General features: G+C 24.8%; 1 protein-coding gene across 5 annotated transcripts in view; it reads right to left on the reverse strand.

Moving 5' to 3' along the window:
- The window catches only part of LOC126902472 (heterogeneous nuclear ribonucleoprotein K), a 96,290-nt gene extending 73,298 nt beyond the window's left edge, over positions 1 to 22,992 (reverse strand). Inside the window, exons 1-11 of one of the 5 annotated variants that reach the window (XM_050679827.1) lie at positions 18,302 to 18,429; positions 15,118 to 15,215; positions 14,846 to 14,902; positions 14,041 to 14,084; positions 13,333 to 13,414; positions 13,120 to 13,272; positions 12,932 to 13,060; positions 12,690 to 12,871; positions 12,478 to 12,629; positions 12,157 to 12,272; positions 10,746 to 10,915 (exon numbers count right to left, since the gene is read on the reverse strand). In XM_050679827.1, coding sequence (XP_050535784.1) covers positions 10,746 to 10,915; positions 12,157 to 12,272; positions 12,478 to 12,629; positions 12,690 to 12,871; positions 12,932 to 13,060; positions 13,120 to 13,272; positions 13,333 to 13,414; positions 14,041 to 14,084; positions 14,846 to 14,902; positions 15,118 to 15,215; positions 18,302 to 18,305 — 1,187 coding nt within the window. In that variant the 5' untranslated portion in view covers positions 18,306 to 18,429. Of the gene's footprint in view, positions 1 to 9,334; positions 9,725 to 10,745; positions 10,916 to 12,156; positions 12,273 to 12,477; positions 12,872 to 12,931; positions 13,061 to 13,119; positions 13,273 to 13,332; positions 13,415 to 14,040; positions 14,085 to 14,845; positions 14,903 to 15,117; positions 15,216 to 18,301; positions 18,435 to 22,829 lie in introns of those variants that run through there. The other 4 variants (XM_050679797.1, XM_050679808.1, XM_050679790.1 and 1 more) reach the window with 4 other exon arrangements.
- Between the last annotated feature and the right edge of the window lie 764 nt (positions 22,993 to 23,756).

A 23,756-nucleotide genomic window follows, 5' to 3' on the forward strand; every position in this document is an offset into this window, starting at 1 on the left:
CTTGTGGGCAGGTTAAGGGTTAAATTTATGAAAAAAATATACCAAATGAAAGGTAATGATATTATGCATCTATATAAAAAATAATTATATTGATATGTTCATTTTTGAAAAAGTTATGGCACTTTTAAGTAAAAAAAATTGAAAAAATATCGAAAATTAGCGATTTTTAAATTTGTAATTTTTTTGGAGGTTTCCCCCATTTACGGGGAACGAGGGAATTTTTTTCAATTTTTAAGGGTAACGTCTTCGACTAGATACGATTTGATATCTTTTGAGGTATCATTGAAAGAAATCGGTTCGGTGAGAGCTGAGAAAAAGTGGTAACAGACACAAAAAAAAAAAAAAACACATCTTAGTAAAACCAATACCTTCTCAGCTTCGCATCGAAGCTAAAATGATTACGGCTTATGAAAAAATTGGTCCATTAAATGAACTTGCAGAAAGTGAACAACTCCCCTTTTTTTAAAATTCTTTTAATATAGTGTTAAACAATTACGGCGTGCATAAAACAATTTTATTATTTTTGCGATCAATTTTTCTAAATTGACGTCATCAAACTCTATCATTTAAAAAATTTTTTGAAAATATATATCGTTAAGTAATTTTTAATTATATAATAAGATAAGCGTTCAGTGACCTTTAAATTATTAAAAATGTTCAAAAATAAGCTAATAATAATGATTATTTATAACATATACTCACAACCGTCCCAAATAGGCTGCGTATAGGTATCATATCTTGTTTAAATGGCAAAATTGTATCATTTTAGTTCGCAAGTTTTTTTAGTATAATGCTACAAAAAATTATTATAAAAAAAAAATCCAACACGTGGAGTCACGGCATAGTAGGTACGTGGCAAAGCTGGGTCCAGTGTAGATGTAACCTGACAATGATTAAAATATCACTATTATAAAAAATGGTTCGGTGCAAATCTGTAGATGGTGTTTAATTTAAAAAAAAAACGGTAGCACAGTGGGGTCGAGGCACAGCATAGACGTGGCATAGATGAGATAAGTATAGATGATATCTGACAGTGATTAAAATCACTATCATAAGAAACGCTTCGATGCAAATCTGTAGATAGTGTTTCCTTTAGAGAAATTGGTGGATTATTCCAAAAGGAACATCAACTCTTATTTCTTTAATTATATCCTGATTAGCAGTTCTTTGATTTTAAAATATAATATATGAATAAATACTAATTATAGTTTTTAAATTTAGTATGAAATTGTGAGGCCAGCTATGATGTATGGTTAATAGTGTTGGGCGGTTGATAAGAAAGTAGAGCAGAGAATAAGTGTAGCAGAGATGAGAATGCTTAGTTGGATGAGTGGAGTGACTAGAGAAGATAGGATAAGGAACGAGCATATAAGAGGAAGTATAGGTGTTGCGTCAATCGTGGATAAGATGACAGAAAATAGACTTAGATTGTTTAGTCATGGTATGAGGAAAGAAGAATCGAAAGCTGTAAGAACAGTTATAGAAATGAATGTTGAAGGAAGAAGAGATAGAGGAAGACCAAAAAAGAGATGGAGGGATGCTATTGAATGCGATTTGAGGACAGCTGATGTGAGCGTAGAAGATGTGGGAGATCGTGTCAAGTGGAATCTTAGGATAAGGGTGCCCGACCCCAAGTAGTTGGGATTAAGGCAAAGAAAAAGAAAAATATTACCAGATATTCCGGTGGCAATTGACATAATATGATTGTTATTTCGGAATGTACAATTTAGCGTTTAGTTGGGTTTAAATAATATAGCGTCAAATCAATTACCTACTCTATCGGTTGTATCTCAATATACACTACACTTTAATGATACAATAAATAAATAAACTCACACATACACACATATGCATTTATAACATTGTGTCTAATGTAAGTATAACATGATAAAAAGTAACCGTAAAATGAAAAAAATGGAATATAAATTTTATTACTCATATTAAATGTAATGTAACTCGAAAAATATTTGTTTAAATGAAAAAATATAAGATTATATTTTTATTTATAATTGTCTTTTAAACAACTTTTGTGCGAAACTTTTTTTTGTAAGTTAAATATTTTTTTTTGAGAAAATTAAGAAAGCTCATATTTTTGAACTTTTGCGAGGATTTAAAAAAAAAGCTCAATTCCAATCTTGAGGACTATTAGTATGTCATTATACATATTTTAATTCAACTTTTAAAAAAACAAAATTTTTTCCGCAATTTTTCCTTTGTTGACAGGCCTAGATGTCAATTTTAAACTTGTAATTGAGCTAAAAGTTATGGTAATATATTCAATTTATTTTACTATAAACTTTCATAAATCTTTATCAAAAATTTTTCATCAACTTTAAAGAACCAAAAAAATAGGTTAAAATTGAAAATTTGGACTGATTATTTTTAACATATTAAAAATCAAATCAGTAATAATTTGAAAACAAATTTTTTTTTCTTTTAATTATTATTTTATATATATAATTAGTAATAATATAAAAAATTAGAAGTGATAGAAATAGTCTACTTGCAGATTTGAAAACAACGCGAAAATTTGATTTAGAAAAGTATATTTTTGCTTCTGATGAAAGTTCCTTGTAGTCCAGTGCATTTTTTTATAGTAACAAACAGTTTTTATTGAAAATTATTGTATCAAGCCCTTTAAATTTTTATACACGTAAAAGTAAAGCAAAATATAACTTCTTTATTATTTTTATAATTTCTCCGTTTAAATTACAATATTAAATATCAATTTCATACTAAATTTAATAATTATAATTAGTATATATTCATATATTATATTTTAAAATCAAAGAACTACTAATCATGATATAATTAAAGAAATAAGAGTTGATGTTGCTTTTGGAATAATCCACCAATTGCCTAATTAAAACAAAAAAAAAAAAAGTTTGTTGGGAATTTTTTCTGCTATTCTGCAAAATTACTCCTTCGTTGACTAGAATGAATCATTAAATAGAAAATTTTATGAGAATTAAAACAATGTTATTTTTAAGATTAATATGCAGTCAGAAAGTTTTATAATTATTATTTATTGTAAATTTATCAGAAAAACTCATTATTTTTTGCATTTTTATCGTAATAGAACACTTAAATAGAAATCATAGTAATCATTTCTAAGTAATTTTTGATATTTAAAAAGATTCTACTATTGAAATATCCAGAACTGAATTAATTTTAATGATTTACTTTAACTAAAAAAAAAAAAGTTAATATTTTGAATCCCTCTTGTGGGCAGGTAAAGGGTTAGATTTATAAAAAAAACCAAATGATAGATAAAGACATGCATCTAAATAAAAAAAAATATACTGATTTGGTCATTTTTGATAAAGTTATAACAATTAACAAAGTTATAAGTTTTATACACTGGACTACAAGGAACTTCCATCAGAAACAAAAATATACTATTCTAAATCAACTTTTCGCGATGTTTTAAAATGTGCAATTAGACTTTTTCTATAACTTCTAAGTTTTAATATTATTAAAAAATAGTTTTTACATATAAAAAAAAATAATTAAGAACAAAAAAAATTGTTTTAAATTAATACTGATTTGATATAATATTTAATATTAATTTGATTATTAATAAGTTAAAAATAAGGAAAATGACATATTTAACCTATTTTGTTAATCGTTTAAAGTTGATTGTTGTAAATGTTTATAATAAAAAAAAAAAATTTATTTTACCATAACTTTTAGCTCAATTGGTAAGTTTGACATTGACATAATTAAATAGAAAATTTTATGACAATTAAAAAAATTGTATCGTTAAGATCAATATGCAGTCAGAAAGTTTTATAATTACTATTTATTGTAAATTTATCAGAAAAGCTCAATATTTTTTTGCATTTTTATGGTAATAGATAACTTAAATAGAAGTAATAGTAATAATTTCCTAGGAACTTTTGTTGTTTGTTGAAAAGATTCTATAATTGAAATATTGAGAACTTAATTAATTTTAATGATTTACTTTAACTAAATGTACCAATCAAAACAAAGTTGTTAAAAAGATTTACTCAATTGAGTGTATTATAAAATTTGATTATATTTGTAAAAATCAATTGTTAATTCAGGAGAAAAAACAATCATTTTTTTTAGAAATGATTTATATAGCAACATGTTACAAAAAAAAATTGTAATATTATAGTCTAGTAGTAGCACACACAAATAGAGTAAAAAAATTATTAAATTACAAAGTAAAATGATTTAATTTTGTAGTTGAAACCTATCATATCAAACTTCATTCGTTAATAAATATTTTGAAAACATTAGAAATTAATGATTTTAATTGTCTTTATGGAGACGATGTAATAACTAACTGTTTAATTGATAAATTAGAATTTTTTTTTCAATTTTTGAGAGTAATATCTTCAACTAGATACGAATTGTAGTAATTTGACGTATTGTTGAAAAAAGTAGGTCAAGTTAGAGCAGAGAAAATAAATGATAGTCACAAAAAAATATCTTCTCGGCTTTGCATCGAAGCGAAAACTTAAAATATAGTAAAATAATTTTAATACGAATAAGAAATTTCTTCTTGCAAGGGGCGACTAAAGTGATGGGATCCTTGATCTTTATTGAAGTTATTGAATCTAAATGTGATAAAAATCAAACGAGTTAAAATTTATACTAACTTAAAAAGAATTAAGAAAAAATGCAAAAAATTCATTGCCATATGCGGGTTGGAACCTCGTACCCCAAGCGTGTAAAACATAAATTTTACCAACTCGGCAACCGTACGTTGCTTCCGGCGGTTGAAAAATTGGCTATTTAAGCTAGTTCAAATTTCAAAGTTATTTTTCTCGACTTAAAAGAAACAAACATATTTAAATAAGTTTAACTATCTATACTATATCAATTTTAATTTATATAATATTTATGAAAATCTGTACTCCCCTTGTCAGGTATTTTAAAATAAAATAAAATACAAAACCCAGAATTTTAACACAAAAATAGCATATTTTTGCATACGGTAGTCATTTTTACCATGAAGACAAATCCAGAGGTCAAATTTTTTTTTTTCACATTAAAGTATATTACATAAGCTTTAATTTAAGATATATTTAAAAGTGTCAGTATTTCCGGAATACTTTCAAAAATTAAATTGAAAATATCGTAGTAACAATACGCATGTTTAAAGTTTTGACCCCCCTTGTTAAAGGGGTATGATCCGATTTACAAAAAAAGCGTGCCAGATGAAAGGGGTATATCAATATTTATTATAAAAAAATAATAATATAGATCCATACATTTTTCCAAAAGTTATATAAAATATAAATTAAATAATATAACATATAAAATCGAGATTTTTTTCACGGAAATCGTACGTTTTTCTTTAACTTTGATGTCCGTTTTCACCACGAAGACAAGTCCAGAGGTCAAATTTTTTTTTTTCAAATTAAAGTATATTACATAAGCTTTAATTTAAGATATATATAAAAGTGTCAGTCTTTCCGGAACATTTTCAAAAGTTAAGTTGAAAAAGTTCTACTTTCTATACGCATTTTAAAAGGTTTGCACCCCCCCTGTATAAAGGGAAATGGTCCGATTTTAAAAAAAAGTATGTCGAATGAAAGAAGTATATATAAAGTATTTATCATTAAAGAATAAAGTTGATTCATGCATTTTTTAAAAAGTTATAGCAACATAATGTTAAAAAATGTAAAATATAATATCAAGAATTTTTTCACAAAAATAGCATATTTTTGCATACGGTAGTCATTTTCACCATGAAGACAAGTCCAGAGGTCAAATTTTTTTTTTTCAAATTAAAGTATATTACATTAGCTTTAATTTAAGGTATATATAAAATTGTCAGTCTTTCCGGAACATTTTCAAAAGTTAAGTTGAAAAAGTTAATTTTTTGTAAAAAAGTTACCATTTTGAAACCCCATCCTTTGGGCTGTTAAAGGGTCAAATGTTCACAAAAATATATAAAATGATAGGTAATTATCTAAGGTATCTATAAAAAAAAAAATTATATTGATTCGGTCATTTTTAAAAAAGTTATGGCAATTTTAAGTAAAAAAAATTGAAAAAATATCGAAAATTAGCGATTTTTAAATTTGTAATTTTTTGGGGGATTTCCCCCGTTTACGGGGAACGAGGGAATTTTTTTCAATTTTTGAGGGTAATGTCTTCGACTAGATACGATTTGTGATCTTTTGACATATTGTTCATCAAAATCGGTCCAGCGAGAGCTGAGATTGAGCGTTCACAGACACAAAAAAAAAAATAAAAAAAAAAAAAAAAAAATAAAAAAACACATCATAGTAAAATTAATACCTTCTCAGCTTCGCATCGAAGCTAAAAATTGGTGGATTATTCCAAAAGCAACATGATCTCCTATTTCCTTATTTAAATTCTTATTACAAGATTAATGATTTACAAGTGTAATTTATGTATAAATATTTATTATAGAAATTATAGCAATTATATATAGTATGAAATTGATATTTAATAACTTAATGTTGTAATTTTTATGGAGAAATTATAATAATTATAAAGTAGCTATTACTTTTATTAGTTTTGAACTCTCTTGTATAAAGGCAAATGATTAAAATCACTATAAAAAAAAACGCTTCGATGCAAATCTTTAGATAGTGTTTAATTTTAAAAAATTGGTGGATTATTCCAAAAGCTACATGATCTGCTATTTCCTTATTAATATCCTAATTAAGATAAAGTATGTCGAATGAAAAAGGGATTATTAAAAAATAGTATTTCCCATAAAAAAATTATATTGATCAATACACTTTTCAATAAGTTATAGCATTATAAAGTTAAAAATGTAAAAAATAAAATTGAGAATTTTCACACAATAATAGAATTTGGTAGCCATTTTCACCGTGAAGACAAAATAAAGTCCAAAATTTTTTTTTTACATAATAAAGTAGATTACATTAGCTTTAATTTAATATATATATATATAAAAGTGTCAGACTTTCCGGAACACTTTGAAAAGGTAAGTTGAAAAAGTTAATTTTTTGTAAAAAAGTTGTCATTTTAAATCCCCCCGTGGGCAGGTAAAGAGACAAATTTATAAAAAAATATATCAAATGACAAGTAAGAACATTATGTATATATTAAAAAAAAAACTATATTGATATGTTCATTATTAAAAAAGTTATGGCAGTTTTTAGTAAAAAAAATTGAAAAAATTAGCCATTTTTAAATTTGTAATTTTTTTGTAGGTTTCCCCCATGTAGGGGGAACGAGGGAAATTTTTTCAATTTTTGGTTATCGTACCCGTACACACGTGCGTGTCATCAATATTATATATATATAAACAAATTTTTATTTTGACTGACCATTATCATCCGCGTGCATACGGCTTACGTATATATTCCTACCGCCGTTTATACCTCAGGTTTAACGTTAGTCTGACCCGTCCGCCCACAAAACACGACTATACCTAATGCATGATACGTTTACGTACTTAAGTCGCTTTACATGTATATATATATATTCTAATTACTATTAAAAATATATATTAACACAGTTTATTCTTATTTAGAGATATAGAACTCATTCATTCCGATTACAAAGGATGAATCCAGTATCGTCATTTTTCGTCACTACCTCCATGTTCCGGGAGTGGGTAATTTACGCGCCTGCTGCTTTCCTTGGATGTGGTAGCCGTTTCTCAGACTCCCTCCCCAGAATCGAACCCTGATTTCCCGTTACCCGTAACAACCATGATATTGATAGTAACTACTATCATAACATGAAACTAAAAAGTAAAAAATAAATATAGTTTAAAAAACTAAAAAAACACGCTTTTAAAGTACATCGAACTAAAAAGTTAAAAATAATTTTTAAAATAATTATGAACAAAAAAGACTAGTATTATTGTGATAAAAGCATGGGTGCTTTGTGCCATATCTTTCGTATATTGAGCGCCCAACGCTTTTATCACAATAATACTAGTATTTTTTGTTCATAATTATTTTAAAAATTATTTTGAACTTTTTAGTTCGATGTGCTTTAAAAGCGTGTTTTTTTAGTTTTTTAAATTATATTTATTTAACTTTAAGACGGTCCTGTAACAATTAGTTGCAAAAAGAGAATATAAACAATAATATGAATCATATAATAAGACCTCAAACCTTTGATTGAAAAAAAAATTAAATTAATAGTTTTTATATCTATTACTACAAATTAATATGAACTATGAAAGCCTAATATTTCTACTGTCATAATAGAATTATAAATTCCTGATTATACACATAATCAGGAATTTGGAATTCTTTTTTACGTTAAATATTTTTAATCTATTATGCTCGTGTGTCTTTTGAAACATATACTTACAGACCTAATACTTAATCACTAATTTCATCTCAAATATTAACTTTTAGATTTTTTCTTATTCAAGTAGCAATTAATTTTTTATTTATAAATAGTTATTTAACTTTTTATATTTATCTCTTGTTCTTTAACAATAAGTATCCAACTTATTATTTTTAAATGAGATAATAACAACTTTTGGTGCATTATTTCGGAAATAATTAACAATTTTACAAATTAGCAGGCGTGGCGTGATCGAGAAATGTCTAATGATAAAATAATATAACACATTAATGGCGTATTAGAGGTTACATCATTCCCGAGCAGTATTAAATAATTAATTTTAAATTGAATTATCATATATAGTTCCCAAAAGAAAAAATATATATATTATACAAGTAGAGAATAAAATATATACTAGATTACTAACTTAATTCATTATACAAATTGTAAAAAAGCTGAGGTCAATGGGAGACTATCCCATTAATTACCTCCTATTTGAAAACCACTGATCCATACTCTGATACATAATATGTATCATAGTAATGATGTCTATTAAATCATTTTATGATTCTCGTTAATTTCTGGTACTAAATTTTAAAAATTCGTATGAAAGAATGAACCACTACATCACAAGACAACTAATGATGTTTTTATGTAACATGACTCAAAAATTTTCATTCTTCTATAATTAAAAGTCAAGCTTATCAACTTTTACATGAATTAGTACATTATATCTGTAAATAGAATTAAAAAAACAAAACAATGATTGGCTCATGAAACATTTAATTAACAGGAATTTCTACATACTGTTAAAAATACATTCATTCACACTATGAATCCACAATAAATTATAGGTCTAATCATTACACATTTATGTAAAAAAGCTAAAATAAATTAGACCTATACATAATATCTTAAATTTTATTTATTATGTATATATATACATATGTATACACATAGATATAAATACGTATATAATTATTCATATATATATATATATATTTATATTAGAATACGTCAAATAAAGTTTTCATTAATAAAAAACCTAAAATTAGCAATTCAAAACTTGTTTAATGCAATGTTTTAGAGTACGTTTATCAATAAAAAAAACCTTTACATGTATTGGTTAGAAATAAGGAATCTCTACTGAAAATAAATGTCATATATTTACAAAAAAAAATTAAAAATTGAAAAGTTTATCAAAGCACAAACAACTGATACTGGCAATAAAACAACAATTAGTTACAATTACTCATTGAGTTTAAAAAAAGACAATTTAAAACAACAGACGTATATGAGGATCTAGATTTTTACTAATTATATAGATTGAATGGTGTATAATATTGTGATTTTTATCATTATTTATTAGTAATGAAGTAACTGTGTTGGCTTTTACATGAAACCATCTCCACCAGGTCCTCCAGGCTTTTGAGCTTGAACACTAAAAATTAAAACAAATGTTAAAACCTATTCAATTCCTTATTTATTATTGGTTCTAACAAAAATATTTAAATACATAATTAAAAATTAACTTTAAGATTATCACAAATAAATTACATCAAAATATGAAATTACAAAAAATTAATGATGCACGAAATAAACAGGGAAAGAAACTCAAGATTTTAATTTGAAAAAATTATATTTTAAGTATTATTTTTATTTAGAATTTAATATTAAAAATTTATGAAGAACAATGTAATGCACAAAAATTTAAATTAAAAAAAAAGGTGTATTATTCCTTTAACCATTTTTGTTTACACTAAAGGTATAATTAAATCTATTAATAATTTTAAACATCAACAAGAATATTCTATATGAATTAATAAATTTATTATTTAGATTGTTTAAATTGTAGAATTGATCCTAAAATTTGTAAGTTTGACTCTTATGATCAAATATAATGTATTTTATTGATGTATAAGTCAGCTCTTAGTCACTCTTGCAATAATAGCCTTAATTACACGAGTTGTCAAAAAAATAAATATTGTACATTTTATGTCCACCATAGTGTATAATTGTTGATATAGATATTAAAGTTATAAATATTTTGATGACTTAAAATTTATTTAAAATAAAATTTTGATTATTTAAATATTAATAAAAAAATTTACAGATAAACTGCTGAAAATTTTTCATTTTTTACCACTATTATATAATTAAACATAATTTTAATACACTATTTAGTAATTTTAATATGAAAGCGCAGTAAAATACAAATAATTCTTGAAATATATAAATCAAAGCAGTTATAGCGTACACATGCTGTTAGTCGTTACTACCATAAGAAGACTAGAGACTTCTTGTTAGGAAGATTTACATTAAAACAACAAAATCACTAGTCTTCCATAAGGAAGATAACGTATAATCTTGTAGCTGAATCCCGTAAGTTAGCTGCTATTGCTTCTAATGTTAGTATCAATATTCGTGTTTATATTAATTCTATAGTAAATAATCACACTTACCATTGTTGTAAAAGATACTGTGCCATTTGTATTTGACTGTCTGTGCCATTAATAGTGATTATTCGTTCATCTGAGCCTTCAGTTGGTTCGCCAATTGTGATTCCGGCTCCTGAATCTTGGCGAATTCGGCGTATTCTAGCGCCTGCCTTGCCGATTATTGCGCCCGCGAGCTTTAAATAAAAAAATATATATTAAGTGATGATTTGTTAAAGATCAATAATAAACAAAAGTATTTATAAATTCAAATTTCAATATTTTAAATAAACATCCATTATTACTATGACAAAATTATAATCCCTAATAGTTATAAACAGCTTTTACTATATTTTATTATTATTAACATCAGATTTATTATATCTAAAATTTTAATAAATTCATTATTCAAAAATTATATAGAAATAATAACTATTCATAAAAATATTATATTAGGGTCTTATTTTCTTATTAAAAACATCCCGATAATAATGTCTGTATAATTAAGACTTTACATAACTTACTAAATGCAAAAAAAAACTATTTTTGAAAAGTTATAATAAAAATTAACTTACTTTTTAGATATTTTATACTTTTTTTTATAAAATATTTGTATTCATTATTTTGATATATATGTATCGTTTAATATTTGAAATACAATTTTACATAGATATAGGAAACTGTGTTAGTCACTCTATCAGTAAAATATCTATTGCAACTTTTATTCAATATAAATATTTAATTTTTAAAAAAAATTATTTAAATTAAGATTTATAATGTACAGTATTAAAAGCTCTATATTTTATGTAACATTTTAAGAATTTTTAAATTAAAAAAAAAAAAGTTAATTTCATGGTTATTATACATATTCTAAAACAAACTTTCAGGTAATTTTAAGACCAAAGTTTTTTTTTTACTAAACAGTATAATTGGAAATTTATTTCTATAAATTTCATTAAGTTAAAACCACTTCAAAAAATTACACAAAAAACTATGCCCCATTTAAATTATTATAGTAGTTAGAAAATTAGAAGTATAGTAGGAGCACACAAGGAATCGCGTACCGAAAAACAATGGAAGCAACAGTTTTTGTCGCCAAATTGGAACTACTAAGACAAACGTACCGAAGCATCAATCAACTATACACTTTTGAAACTTTTTAAGTTCTTTAATTATTTGAAGATATTAATAGTAAGTAAAAATAAAAATAATAATATATCATATTAATCATTTTTATTTGAACATTTTATCATTCTAATTTATTTTATCTAATCTATTTTATCACACCCAATATTCATTAAAAATCTCAGTCATAAAATATAATTCCAAATTTTAAATTTACAAAACTATTATAATTATAAAGTGATTTAAATTTATATTTTGCTTTTCGGTACGCAAGCCTTGTGTATAACTCCTAAACGCAAAAACTGTCACTTACATCTTTTGGAATTGTGACTTGTGTTGAGCCATTAAAAGCTGCAGGTTTTCCACCTCCACCACCCATAGCTGGAGGAGGCATACTAAAATCATTCATGGGACCATCATCAAAACCACCTTATAAAATATTAAATATATTAAAACAAAAATCATTTTTAAATTAAATATTATTAATAAATAAAAATGGAATGCAACAAGAAACCTAAGACATTTCTATAAAATCATACATTATTTATCAGAATAAATATTGATTTATATTTATATTAACAAAATGTCATCAAAAACTAATCATCAAAGTTTAAATATATTTTTAACATCTTACCACCATAACCACCGCCACCACCAAAGTTACCAGACCCATTGTTGCCATATCCACCTGGTCCACCACCATATCCTCCAGCATTTCCACCATAGTTACCACCTCCATGATTGCCAAAACCACCACCATATCCTCCTCCTCCACGTCCACCGCCCCTAAAAAAAAAGATTTTAATGGTACATATAAATATATAACTAACTAAATATATAACTAACATTCCGCGGTTATTCATAGGACCGCCTCCTCCTTGGAATCTACCCGGTCCAGGTGGTCCACGATTCATATTTCCACCTCTCATACCACCACCAGCTGGATTACCATAACCACCATATTCATCAGAATAATATTCATCAAAATTATTAGGATCATAAGGATCTTCTGCTCCTTTTACTGGTGCCTGCAGTAATAAATTAACAATATATAATAAATATTCTATTCAGTTATGTATCCAACTTACAGTTTTTAAAAGATCCAATACTTCTCGAACACAATCTGAACATGTATTAGGCTTTCCAGTAATTTGCACGACACGATCTGTACTCATTGGACAACAACTAGTATAAATCTTAATACGAGATCCAGTTTTCTAATAATAATAAAATAAAAGAATGAATATTGATACTGCAATATAATATTGTAACTTACTTCTCTAAGCTCTTTAACTTTCAAACCACCTTTTCCTATAATACATCCAGCCTGACTTTGGTGCACTAACATCCTGACATCAACATCAGTTTCTCCTTGATCATTATTTCCTTGACCACCACCACCTCCACCAGGTCCACCACGTTTAAAGCGCTATAGAAAATAAATACATTTTAAACATAAAATAAATATAAATAAAAATTAAACACTTACAGATCCACCATCTTCTAAATTGCACATTACTTCACCCAAAACTTTAAGTACATTTTCATTACTTGATATGATAGTTAAAATTCTATTAAATTATTAATATAAAAATAATAAATATATAATTATATGTTGACACAATAAATAAATAAAAAGCAAATTTTCCAAGAATAGACATTATTAAATTTTATATTCAGACTTTTTTCTCAATATTTACATTTTTTTAACAATAACATTAAAATTAGTTTTTTCATTTGAATAATAATTAAATTATTATTTAATAGAATATTTTATTCAGCCCATTCTTAGCAAATTTTGAAATATTTAAGTGTTAAGTATTACTTCCATTTAATTTTAAGTTATAGGACAGGAAAAATGGAAATCAATATAGTCTAAAATTACATCATATTTTAACAGTATTTAAACTTTGTATTTAAATATCAATTGGATTTAAACTAAGAAAAAAATTAGAAACATCCTATAGGGACGTTGGATAAAATAAATAAATAAAATTATTCATAAATGAACTGTAAGCCCCTAAGATCAAATTCACAATAAGTGATTTTTTTTTAAACATAAATTATGAGGCTTTCAGTTCATTGAAAAAGAACAATATGGTTATTATAAATACACATTTTGAATCTACTATAGAAAACATAAGTAATTCATAAAAGAATATTTAAATATATGAGAGATTGATGATGGATGATTTACCGTTCAGGACCCGGGCAATCTGGGACAGTGACTGTGGCATTGTACTGTTAGATGGACAGCATCAGGTATCCATATTTGTTCGCAGGTTGTATTCGTCGATGTGGTTCAGGGCATATTCATGGTATATGCAGAGGGGCCCAGGGTATCACGGGACATGTGATTTAATCACATCGAGGGACATGGGCATATGGGCATAGAACACATAATAAATTTTCAAGATCAGTGCTGTTTTTAGTTAAGTTACAAAGCATCTATATATTAATATTAGACATTTCCCAGTTCATTTTTAAAAATATTTTCTGGGAGGGAAATTTTTAAATAGGCCTACTTACCTTCACAAATTTATATAAATTCTAAACAATATTTACAAATGGTATACAATGCTGGGAAATAACGGTACAATTATTAGTTATATAAATGGGTTAATACAAAAACAAAACAAGAATAAAATAAGTAAATAAAATAATTTTTTTTTTAAACAAAATTATAGTAGGCCTATTTTTCCCTGATTTTTATAACTTTATAATACAAATAGTGGCACACTGAATAAATAGTTTAATCTAACTTTTAAATTATTATTATAAAACAAAAATATTTAAAGATTATCAAAAAATATTACTTAAATACCACTTATTAAAGTAATATTTACTTTAATACTTTTCATATTTTTAACCTTTATTTAGCTAAGGAAAATTGTTTCTAATAGATTCATTCGATTGACAATCTAAACATTGTGAAATGAATTTTCAATGCACCACTAACATATATTTACACATCTAGTCACAAAAATTCAATAAAAGCTTACATCAGTCCTGAGTCTTGATATATTGAATCCACCTTTACCAATAATTGATCCAGCAACCTAAAATTATACAATAATATCACAATTATTTTGAAATATAAGTCAATATAAAATACTCAGTTTTCAATAAATCAACATATTACAGACATATTTGCCAATTTAAATGAGTTTATCATTAAAAATAATAAGTTTGTATTGCTCTAAAAAATGAAATATTAAGAGAATATACTTGATTGCTGGTACATTTTTATAATATATTAAGTTAATAAATTAACCTTGCTTGGAATAAGAACTCTTAATTCTATATCATCAGGTCCCATTTTGGGTCTTTTGAATGGAGCATTAGAATGTCCATCATTAAATCTCTTCATATCTAAAAATGAATATTTTCATTAATTTCTTTGATATTATATATTAATGTTAAAATAAGTAAACTATTTATTTATTTCCAGATCTTTAGTCTATGAGTTTTAAAAATAAATTAGAATTCATTTTTAATTAATAAAAATAAAAATGGTAGAATAGAGTTAGAATCATCAAGGCTAAAACAAACAAGTTTTGAAATGAACAATTGCAATGTAAAAACTATACGACACTTATTTTATTATCAAAAATTATTATTTTATTATCATAATAAAATCACAAAAATTGTTTACTCACTAAATAAATAAAAAAAAAAAATAATATTAATAAATGAACTAATTTTAATTTTTTTTCTGAAAGTTCTTGAGTTCCACAATTAAGAACTGAAGAAACATGTCTCAAAACTAAACTTTAAAATATAATATTTAATAAAATTAAATGTGATGTATAATATGGGCACACATTGACAGTCCAAGATTAACAGTAAGAGCAAATCTCTGACTCCAAAAATACTAGTAGCCAATCTTAAATAAAGTATATCTTTTTATTTGTTAATAATTTTATCATTTTGGTAAAAATTAACTATAATTTATTCGATGAAAAACTCTAGATAGTCATCACTCTAATCACACATGTTTCAATCTATCTGGGCTGGGTTACTAATAGTCATAAAATAACAATAAAAAAATTATTTAATTATAACGCTATTTTGACTATCTTAAGTATAGTCTACCCTTTTTAGAACGAGCTTTGTAAAACCACCAAAAGAAAAATAATACAAAACAAATCGATATACTCATATCTTATGAAATGTTAAATACTTTTTAAAATTTTTGAAACTTATTAAATTGCAATTTTATATTTCCTGTGTCAAGTTTTCGACATATAAAATAATAACAAACACCCTCATAAGTCATTTTTTTTTTTTTGTTTACGTTTAACGTTTTTTCTAAATGCTAATTTTTGTTCCAGAGATATCGGTAAAATACACAAAGCCCATCAAACAGAATTTAAACTCGGTACCTACGGATAGAGGTATAACGCATTGCCGAATTTGTTAGGTCGCCTATTAAATAATGTATCAAATCCAATGAACACGAAAAAAAAAAAAAAAAGTTAAGACTGAAGAATGTAGTGGCTCGACGTATTTAAGGTTTGTAATAAATCCCTCCACAACAATTTTCTTCATGCAATAATCAGTGGTCAATTATCATAAACCTGCAGACAACATATAGTTGATGGATTGACTCAAGTATCAAGTGGTCAGTGACAATCGTTCGTCAATAAACTACGATAATTTTAATTAATGTTTCATTTTTTTACTACAGCTTTACAGTTGCATAACAGTAAAAAATTAACTGTTATTAAAAATTTAATGGAGTTAAAAAATTATTCGTAGTTTACTAAATAATATCCAGAATTACAACATAGTTTAATCAATACGTTTTTCTAAATAATAATTTGCTAATTGCATGATTTATTATTTAAATAATAAATACAAATGACAATAACTATACAACAACAGCATCATAACTTTAAAATTAATAATGGACTAAGTTAATTATATCAAACAAAATATCTTCTAATTGAAAATTTAACTTTCAAAAAAATTTCATATTTTAAATCCCAAAACATTGAGATTATGAGGACAGATATCACTTGTTTTTGAAAAATATAAATGTAATTTATACTTTAATATTTCAGCTAAATATCAACTAAAATATCGTCAATTACTGATTTGATTCTCAAATTTTCCTCGTTAACTAAAAAATATTTCCTAAAGTAATAAAGTTGATAAAAATTACTAATTACTTATGGTATTATTATTTTTTTAAAACTTACTATAGAAACAAACAACTAAAAACTATTAATTAATTAAAAATTCTATCCACAACAAATGGTTTTTAATGAAATTAATACTAGCTTATTCCATAAAATGAATTCATTGAAAAAATATATATGTAGAATCATTCTATATTTTTAATGACAATAATTAGTTGTTTAAGCAAACTATGCTTAACATAACTATCAAATATTAAGCGTTTACCGCATGATTAAAACTAGGGTTGACTCATTCACCTCTAGTTCACTTGCATACATGACACCGGTAGTAGACAGCTTACTGGCGCCAAACTCCGACCCCGTTTACCCTGAGAGGGGATACTTCCACCATTCTATATTGATCCAGTAAAAACCAATGTCGAGCTATCACCCTAAGTATATGCCTCATACAAGTATACAATTAATTGATTAGAAAAATGACAAAAGTCCATCAACATTATTAATCTTAAATTTTCCCATAATAATAAAATAAAATGGCATTTCTATGGCCACGATTATGAACGAAATATAATATAATGTTTCGTTAAATTACCGTTCTATATATAGGTAAGAATATATATTAAGTAAGAATATTCGATTTAATAAAGCATCAGCTATATTAAGATTTTAAATAAATATTTTGCCAATTCAAAATCAAATTTTAAGAATATTGACAGATGAAAATCATATATAAGATATCAACTGTATTTGGCGCCTTTCAGAAAAAACCATTTCTCAATGCTTCAATAATCAAATAAATCAACTCACAATAAATTAGATTCAATTAAAATTTACTAAAATTTAGAATTTAGAATTTCCATAAAAAAAAATATTAGAAAAATTACAATTAAGATAATAGTTCATAAAAATTTTTTTATAACAAACCTATTGCATTTTTGCTTTTTTATTAAGCATTATTTTTACTACAATCAATTTTTTTATTACTAATTAATTTTTTAACTGGAAACACCCACTAAGTTTTAAATTTGACATAAATGACTTTTCAAGTAACACTACATAAAAAAAAACGAAGATAAATATGAGAAATGATATCAATATTAGAACCTACCAATAATTTTTTCAATAAATCGTAAACAAAAAAACAATTGAAATTTAATACAAAGAAAACTAATTTCTCAAACACGCATGTTTTAACATACACCTGTTAAAACAAACAAACATTGTATTCAACATAAAGAACGTAAAATTAAATTAAACTTGGGCAATTTTTACATATTTTAAATAAAAACGAATATATATATATATAAAACTTACCCATGTTGTTTATCGACGAGAAGTTTTTAAGAGTTGAAAGTTGACTGTTAGACAGTCTTACTTTAACTGATGAAAAAATGAACTCAATGTGCCGGGTAGACAAAAAACCATTTCGTGTTTACACAACAGTAACTATGGTAACAAGAATTGACCACTAACGGTCAGTTTAAGTATTCGGATTCTTTAAAATAGAAAAAAAGGACTTGCTTTTTTAACTTTCCATAAATAATAATAAAAAAAAAAAATGTTTATAATGAAAAATGATTATTTTTCTTGATAAAGTAAAAATAATTTTATAAGGTATTTAACAAAATAGTATCCTGCATAAAACAGATTTCACAGTATTCAATAATAATTCCTTGTTTTATTATTATTATTATTTGAGTATATATATTTTTAATTTGTTGATTTTTTTTTTGATTCAACCAAATAAATATCTTCTTCTTCCTCGCTTTAATCCCAACTACTTGGAATTCAACCAAATAAATATAATATCCAAAATAATTGGATCTAATATATTTATTTCGTCATCGTACACAATAAAGTAGTGTGTGCGAAATTTAGAATCTTGTTTTAATTAATTAAATTTAAATAAAGTTTTTACGTTTGGCAGATTTTTAGTCTGATAGATTCAATTTAAGTATTACAATAACTTTATATATAAGTAGACGAAAATAAAAAAAATATTGTAATCTTTCGAACAACTTGATAATTAAAACAAAATTTAGATATATATATATACTTTCTCCTCTAACTTTTTCTAAACTATTTTGCATACACCAAAATTTAACAAAAATTAAAAGTGATATTTAGTCCTTTTAATTTTAGCCTAAATAATTTAGAAATTCATAGTAGGACATTGACTTTATTTTGGTCAAACGACTTTTTTAAATGATTCTTAAACTAATGAAAATTAATTCGTATTCCTGTAATTACATATTAGGATCAAATATCAGAATGAATATACAGTGTAAAATATACATATACATATATATATATATATATATATATCAATTTTTTTATATTTTACGTGTTACACAATAAGATCAACAATGAAACCTAGCAAGGATAGAGATTAGGACCGGGTTTATAAAGGTTTCGTTTAAGCTGACTAACTCTTAGTACTAATATTACATACAATTATAGCTCGATAGAGAAACGCAACGTTCATTTTTTTTTTTTAATCAAAATTATTGAAGACTTCTATTCTTTAATGGAATAATATATCTTGATTCAAAAAAAAAAAATAATAAAATAATTTTATTAAACACAGACATAAGTCATTTACTCATCATGCTAATAAATGAAAGCTGCATGGTATTATTTGCTACTCATATGGTACTAACAGCATAAAAAGGGTAGACAAATAGTATCATCCATTATGAACATCCTCTTTGTTTGATTGCATGTTCGCATGTCAACTATAGGAATGAAGTAGTACCAGTTTGTTTGTCAGCTGTTGCTATGAGCGACTCCCATATTTTATAGTGTTCAATAAAATATTAGCAATATATAAACAAGTTCTACAAATAAATATATTTATACTTTTAATTTATTAAATTTTTGATACGTTACATTTATAAATTAGTTATTCATTTATACTTAAAATATTTATATATAAAAAAAAAATTAAATTAAGACAAAATATAATTTTCTTTTTAAATCATAACGTATTAGTTTTACTACGAATGTTTATTTCTTTTAACGTGAATAATTCTTTCCTATTGAGCATTTTGTTTAACGATATATCATAAAATTACGAACTGTAACTTAATGAAGTTATCAGTACCGTGATTTTGAACAAATTTCTTTCAATATTCGTGATTAAGTGAAATATCCAAAAATTACAATTTATGCAAAGCGACAGATTCTAATTTTTTTAATTTAAACTTTATGTTGATATAATTTATTGAATATTGCACGAATTGTGGCAAAATTTTAAATGACGACCCATCTAGAGACATTTTTTCACTTTGAATTTTTTTTTTTTTGATAAGCTGGTCATTACCAAAGTAGTGTATGGGGCTTGAATATAGAAATACTTTATAACAAATTTTTAATACCTGAATTTTTGATGTTTTAAAAAACATGTATCCATAAGATTTGGTTACTTAGGTTAAAAATCTTTATTTATTTACATATGTGTACAATATGAAGAGTGTAGTCTAATATATTAAGTTACCTAGAGTACAAATAGTATTATAAATTCTTCTTGCAAGATTATTTTTCTGTATTTTACAAATGTTTTTAACTATAAAACATTTTATGTGTTATATTTATGATATATTACACACACTATGAAAAATATAACTATGTATATTTGGACAGCTTTTGTAAGAAATTGATGTAGTCAAAAATTGTAACTTTACAGAAGACCAAAAAAAGAAATATTTCTACATGATGGTAAATGGGATATTTAAATCACAAAAAGTTAATAACTGAACTACTTTTAGAAACAACAATTATACTGCTAAACACAGTCTAAGATTTATAATAAAATTAATATTACCATGAGATGAGGAGATGAACACTTTATATAAGAAAGCGAAAAAATCACTTTTTGCTACAGGATACAAATTTATTCTTAACATTTTTTTTTAATGCACAAAACTATTCATTAGTAAATTAGAAATTTATTAATAGCAAAACTGCATACATAAATAACAGTTTATCAAATGTAAAATTGTTCAAAATTTTCATGAATAATAATGAATTTTATAATCAATTTATATCATCTTTTCTCATAAAAACATAAAAATACGCCTTAATCAAGTATGTTATTGTTACCATAGCAGGATTTCAAGGGATTATGGGATACATGAAATTTATTTATTTTAAGTCTCAGTTGGTAAATTATTATAAGTTGGAGAGTATTGTTTGTTCATAAAATTTTTTAAAGAGAAATGTCATTAATTTTTGTATTACTATCACAAAAAAAATTAGAATTTTGGCTCTTATCATTATTATAAAATATTAGTGTATGAATGCAAAACTTAATGTTTAAATGGCCTCAATTGTAAAATAAGCATAAGAAAAATTGTAAAATATATGTAATTATTTACATGAAATAAACTTTGGCACTGGGTATATTGACCAGCATTGTGTACAATGCTAAATTTATCATTCCACCGTATATAACCTGTATATAAAAGGTATTCACTTATGAACCATTTAATTAATCAAAAAATAATTTTTGATTAGTATCTTTTAATTTTTTCTAGTTCAATTTTTATCTCGATTTACGCCGGGGTACAACTTATATTAGTGTATATTTATAACACATACACCATCTGTAGTGCATTCTCAATGCTTGTAACTGAATAAGTACTTATAATACAGTTATCAATCCATTAAATTTTTTTGAAAAAAAAGCTCTAAAATAACAAATATTTAGAAATTTTAATTGAATCAAAAATTATGAGAATTATTAGTTAGATTTGTTCCACTTGTATATGTAAATATAAATTTAATTTTAAGATAAATATAAGTATTTTAAAAAATAACTCAAATTTTTATCAAACACTATGAATTGTACCAATTATCAAAATAGATTCAGTGATAATTAAGTTCTTAGTAACAAAGTATTTGTTAATAATTTAGTTATAAACATGTGAAGATGTTTATATATTACAGTTAATTAATCAATACAATTTCATGAAATTATTAAATTACGTTCATTGTAGACTAGCTACAGTATGAAAATATACTATTTTTATATTTGTCTGAAATAATAATGTGGAAATTGAAAAAAATTGAGGAATTAGTATAATTTTATTGAAGTGTTTTCTTCAAAATATAGTGAATAAAATAATAATTTTAAAAATAGTTTTGACAAAATATAATTAGAGTATAATAACTAATGAAGAATTAAGACTATTTCAATATTTAAAGATTGTATACTTAGTAATTTGAATATCTAGCTAGTCAACCATAAGAAGTCTTGGTTATAATCCTATAATTTTAACATTAATAATATAGCTTATAATAGATTTTGTTTTTAATTATTGATGAATTAATGACACAAGTACACCCAGACTGGAATGAAACCTTATACTTATATACTAAGCAACATTAAAAATTCTGAAGTATTGTCCTCAAATCGTATACAATATTCATAAAAAAAAAAGTTTAGTCTTTTGGAAGTATGTTGATGTTTTCTTGTTTGACACCATGGCAACAAAAAGGTACCAATATAACAAAATTGATAGTTAGCTAATATATAATTAGAATGAACCAATATTTCATCACAAATTAATAATACAAAAAACGTGTATTAAAGGGTCAAACTTAAAAAATATACACGTACGGTACAACATCTAAATAATATAATGTAAATAACAATGAATTGACCTCACATCTATAGACTAATACAATTTTAATTACATTACTTTGTAATTAAATAATAAAATATTGTATACTTCAATTGATTTCTTCTGGTACCGGTAAACAAAATCTCGAATATATAAACAGAGCCATAAGAAAAAAGACAAAACACATAAAATTAATTCTATATTATATATTAACTCACCTCTGGTGTAATTTTTTAAAAGCCTTACTAAACAATGTTACGCACCTTCAATTAAATAATTTTAATAAATTGAAATCACTTGTGCCGGCGAATACTACAAACAATATTAATTGAACAACAGAGAAAAAAACTCCAAAATGGCGGAATCGCGTCCTTGCCCGCTTATCCATACATTATAGTAATTTACTACCAGTGTAGAAGGGAGACATTGTCAAAGAGTATTATAAATGTGTAAACATAAAAAATATTAACCGGGAAACCATAAGTTTAAATTTGTTATTTAAACAACAAAAAAATATATTGATATGATGAATATTAGTCTTAAATTTAAATAGATAAAAAATTGCAACTATTATTAAGTTAAATTTGAGTATTAAATGCTTCCTAAAATTTTAGTATATTAAATCGAAATATTTTACAAATTTCAAGCTAAAAAACTACCTTATAGGTTTTAAGCTACATCTTTACTCTTTTACTCCAAGTGCACAAAATGTCTGTATATATGTTAATGCTTTTGCAGCTTATTAAAAGTCTAATAAGGGTCTTCCCCAAAGAAAAGGTTTCTTAACCATATATACTCTGGAATGTGTGATAGTTTTTTGCAGAGTAGAGATGGCAATTCTAATTACTGAAATGGTCTCTTGCTCAACAATAAAGCTATCCATAATCAAACTTCGAATCTGAGACAGACTATCTTAGACATGCATATCAGGCACTATCACTGTTTCTGATCAAAACAATCGTCCCTATACATATTTGGTTTTAAAGAAAAAGACTTAGTTCAATTTGATAATTTCTTCATAAGGCATCTATGACTTTTGAAAATATACATAATGCTTCATTTACTATAAATACAAGGAAAAAACACGACACCGCACCACCATTAACAATAACATCATCTCTACAATAGTAATAAACAAAAAAAAA

The sequence above is a fragment of the Daktulosphaira vitifoliae genome, unplaced genomic scaffold, assembly GCF_025091365.1.
Source record: "Daktulosphaira vitifoliae isolate Bord-2020 unplaced genomic scaffold, ASM2509136v1 Scaffold_1, whole genome shotgun sequence".
Classification (NCBI taxonomy): Eukaryota; Metazoa; Arthropoda; class Insecta; order Hemiptera; family Phylloxeridae; genus Daktulosphaira; species Daktulosphaira vitifoliae.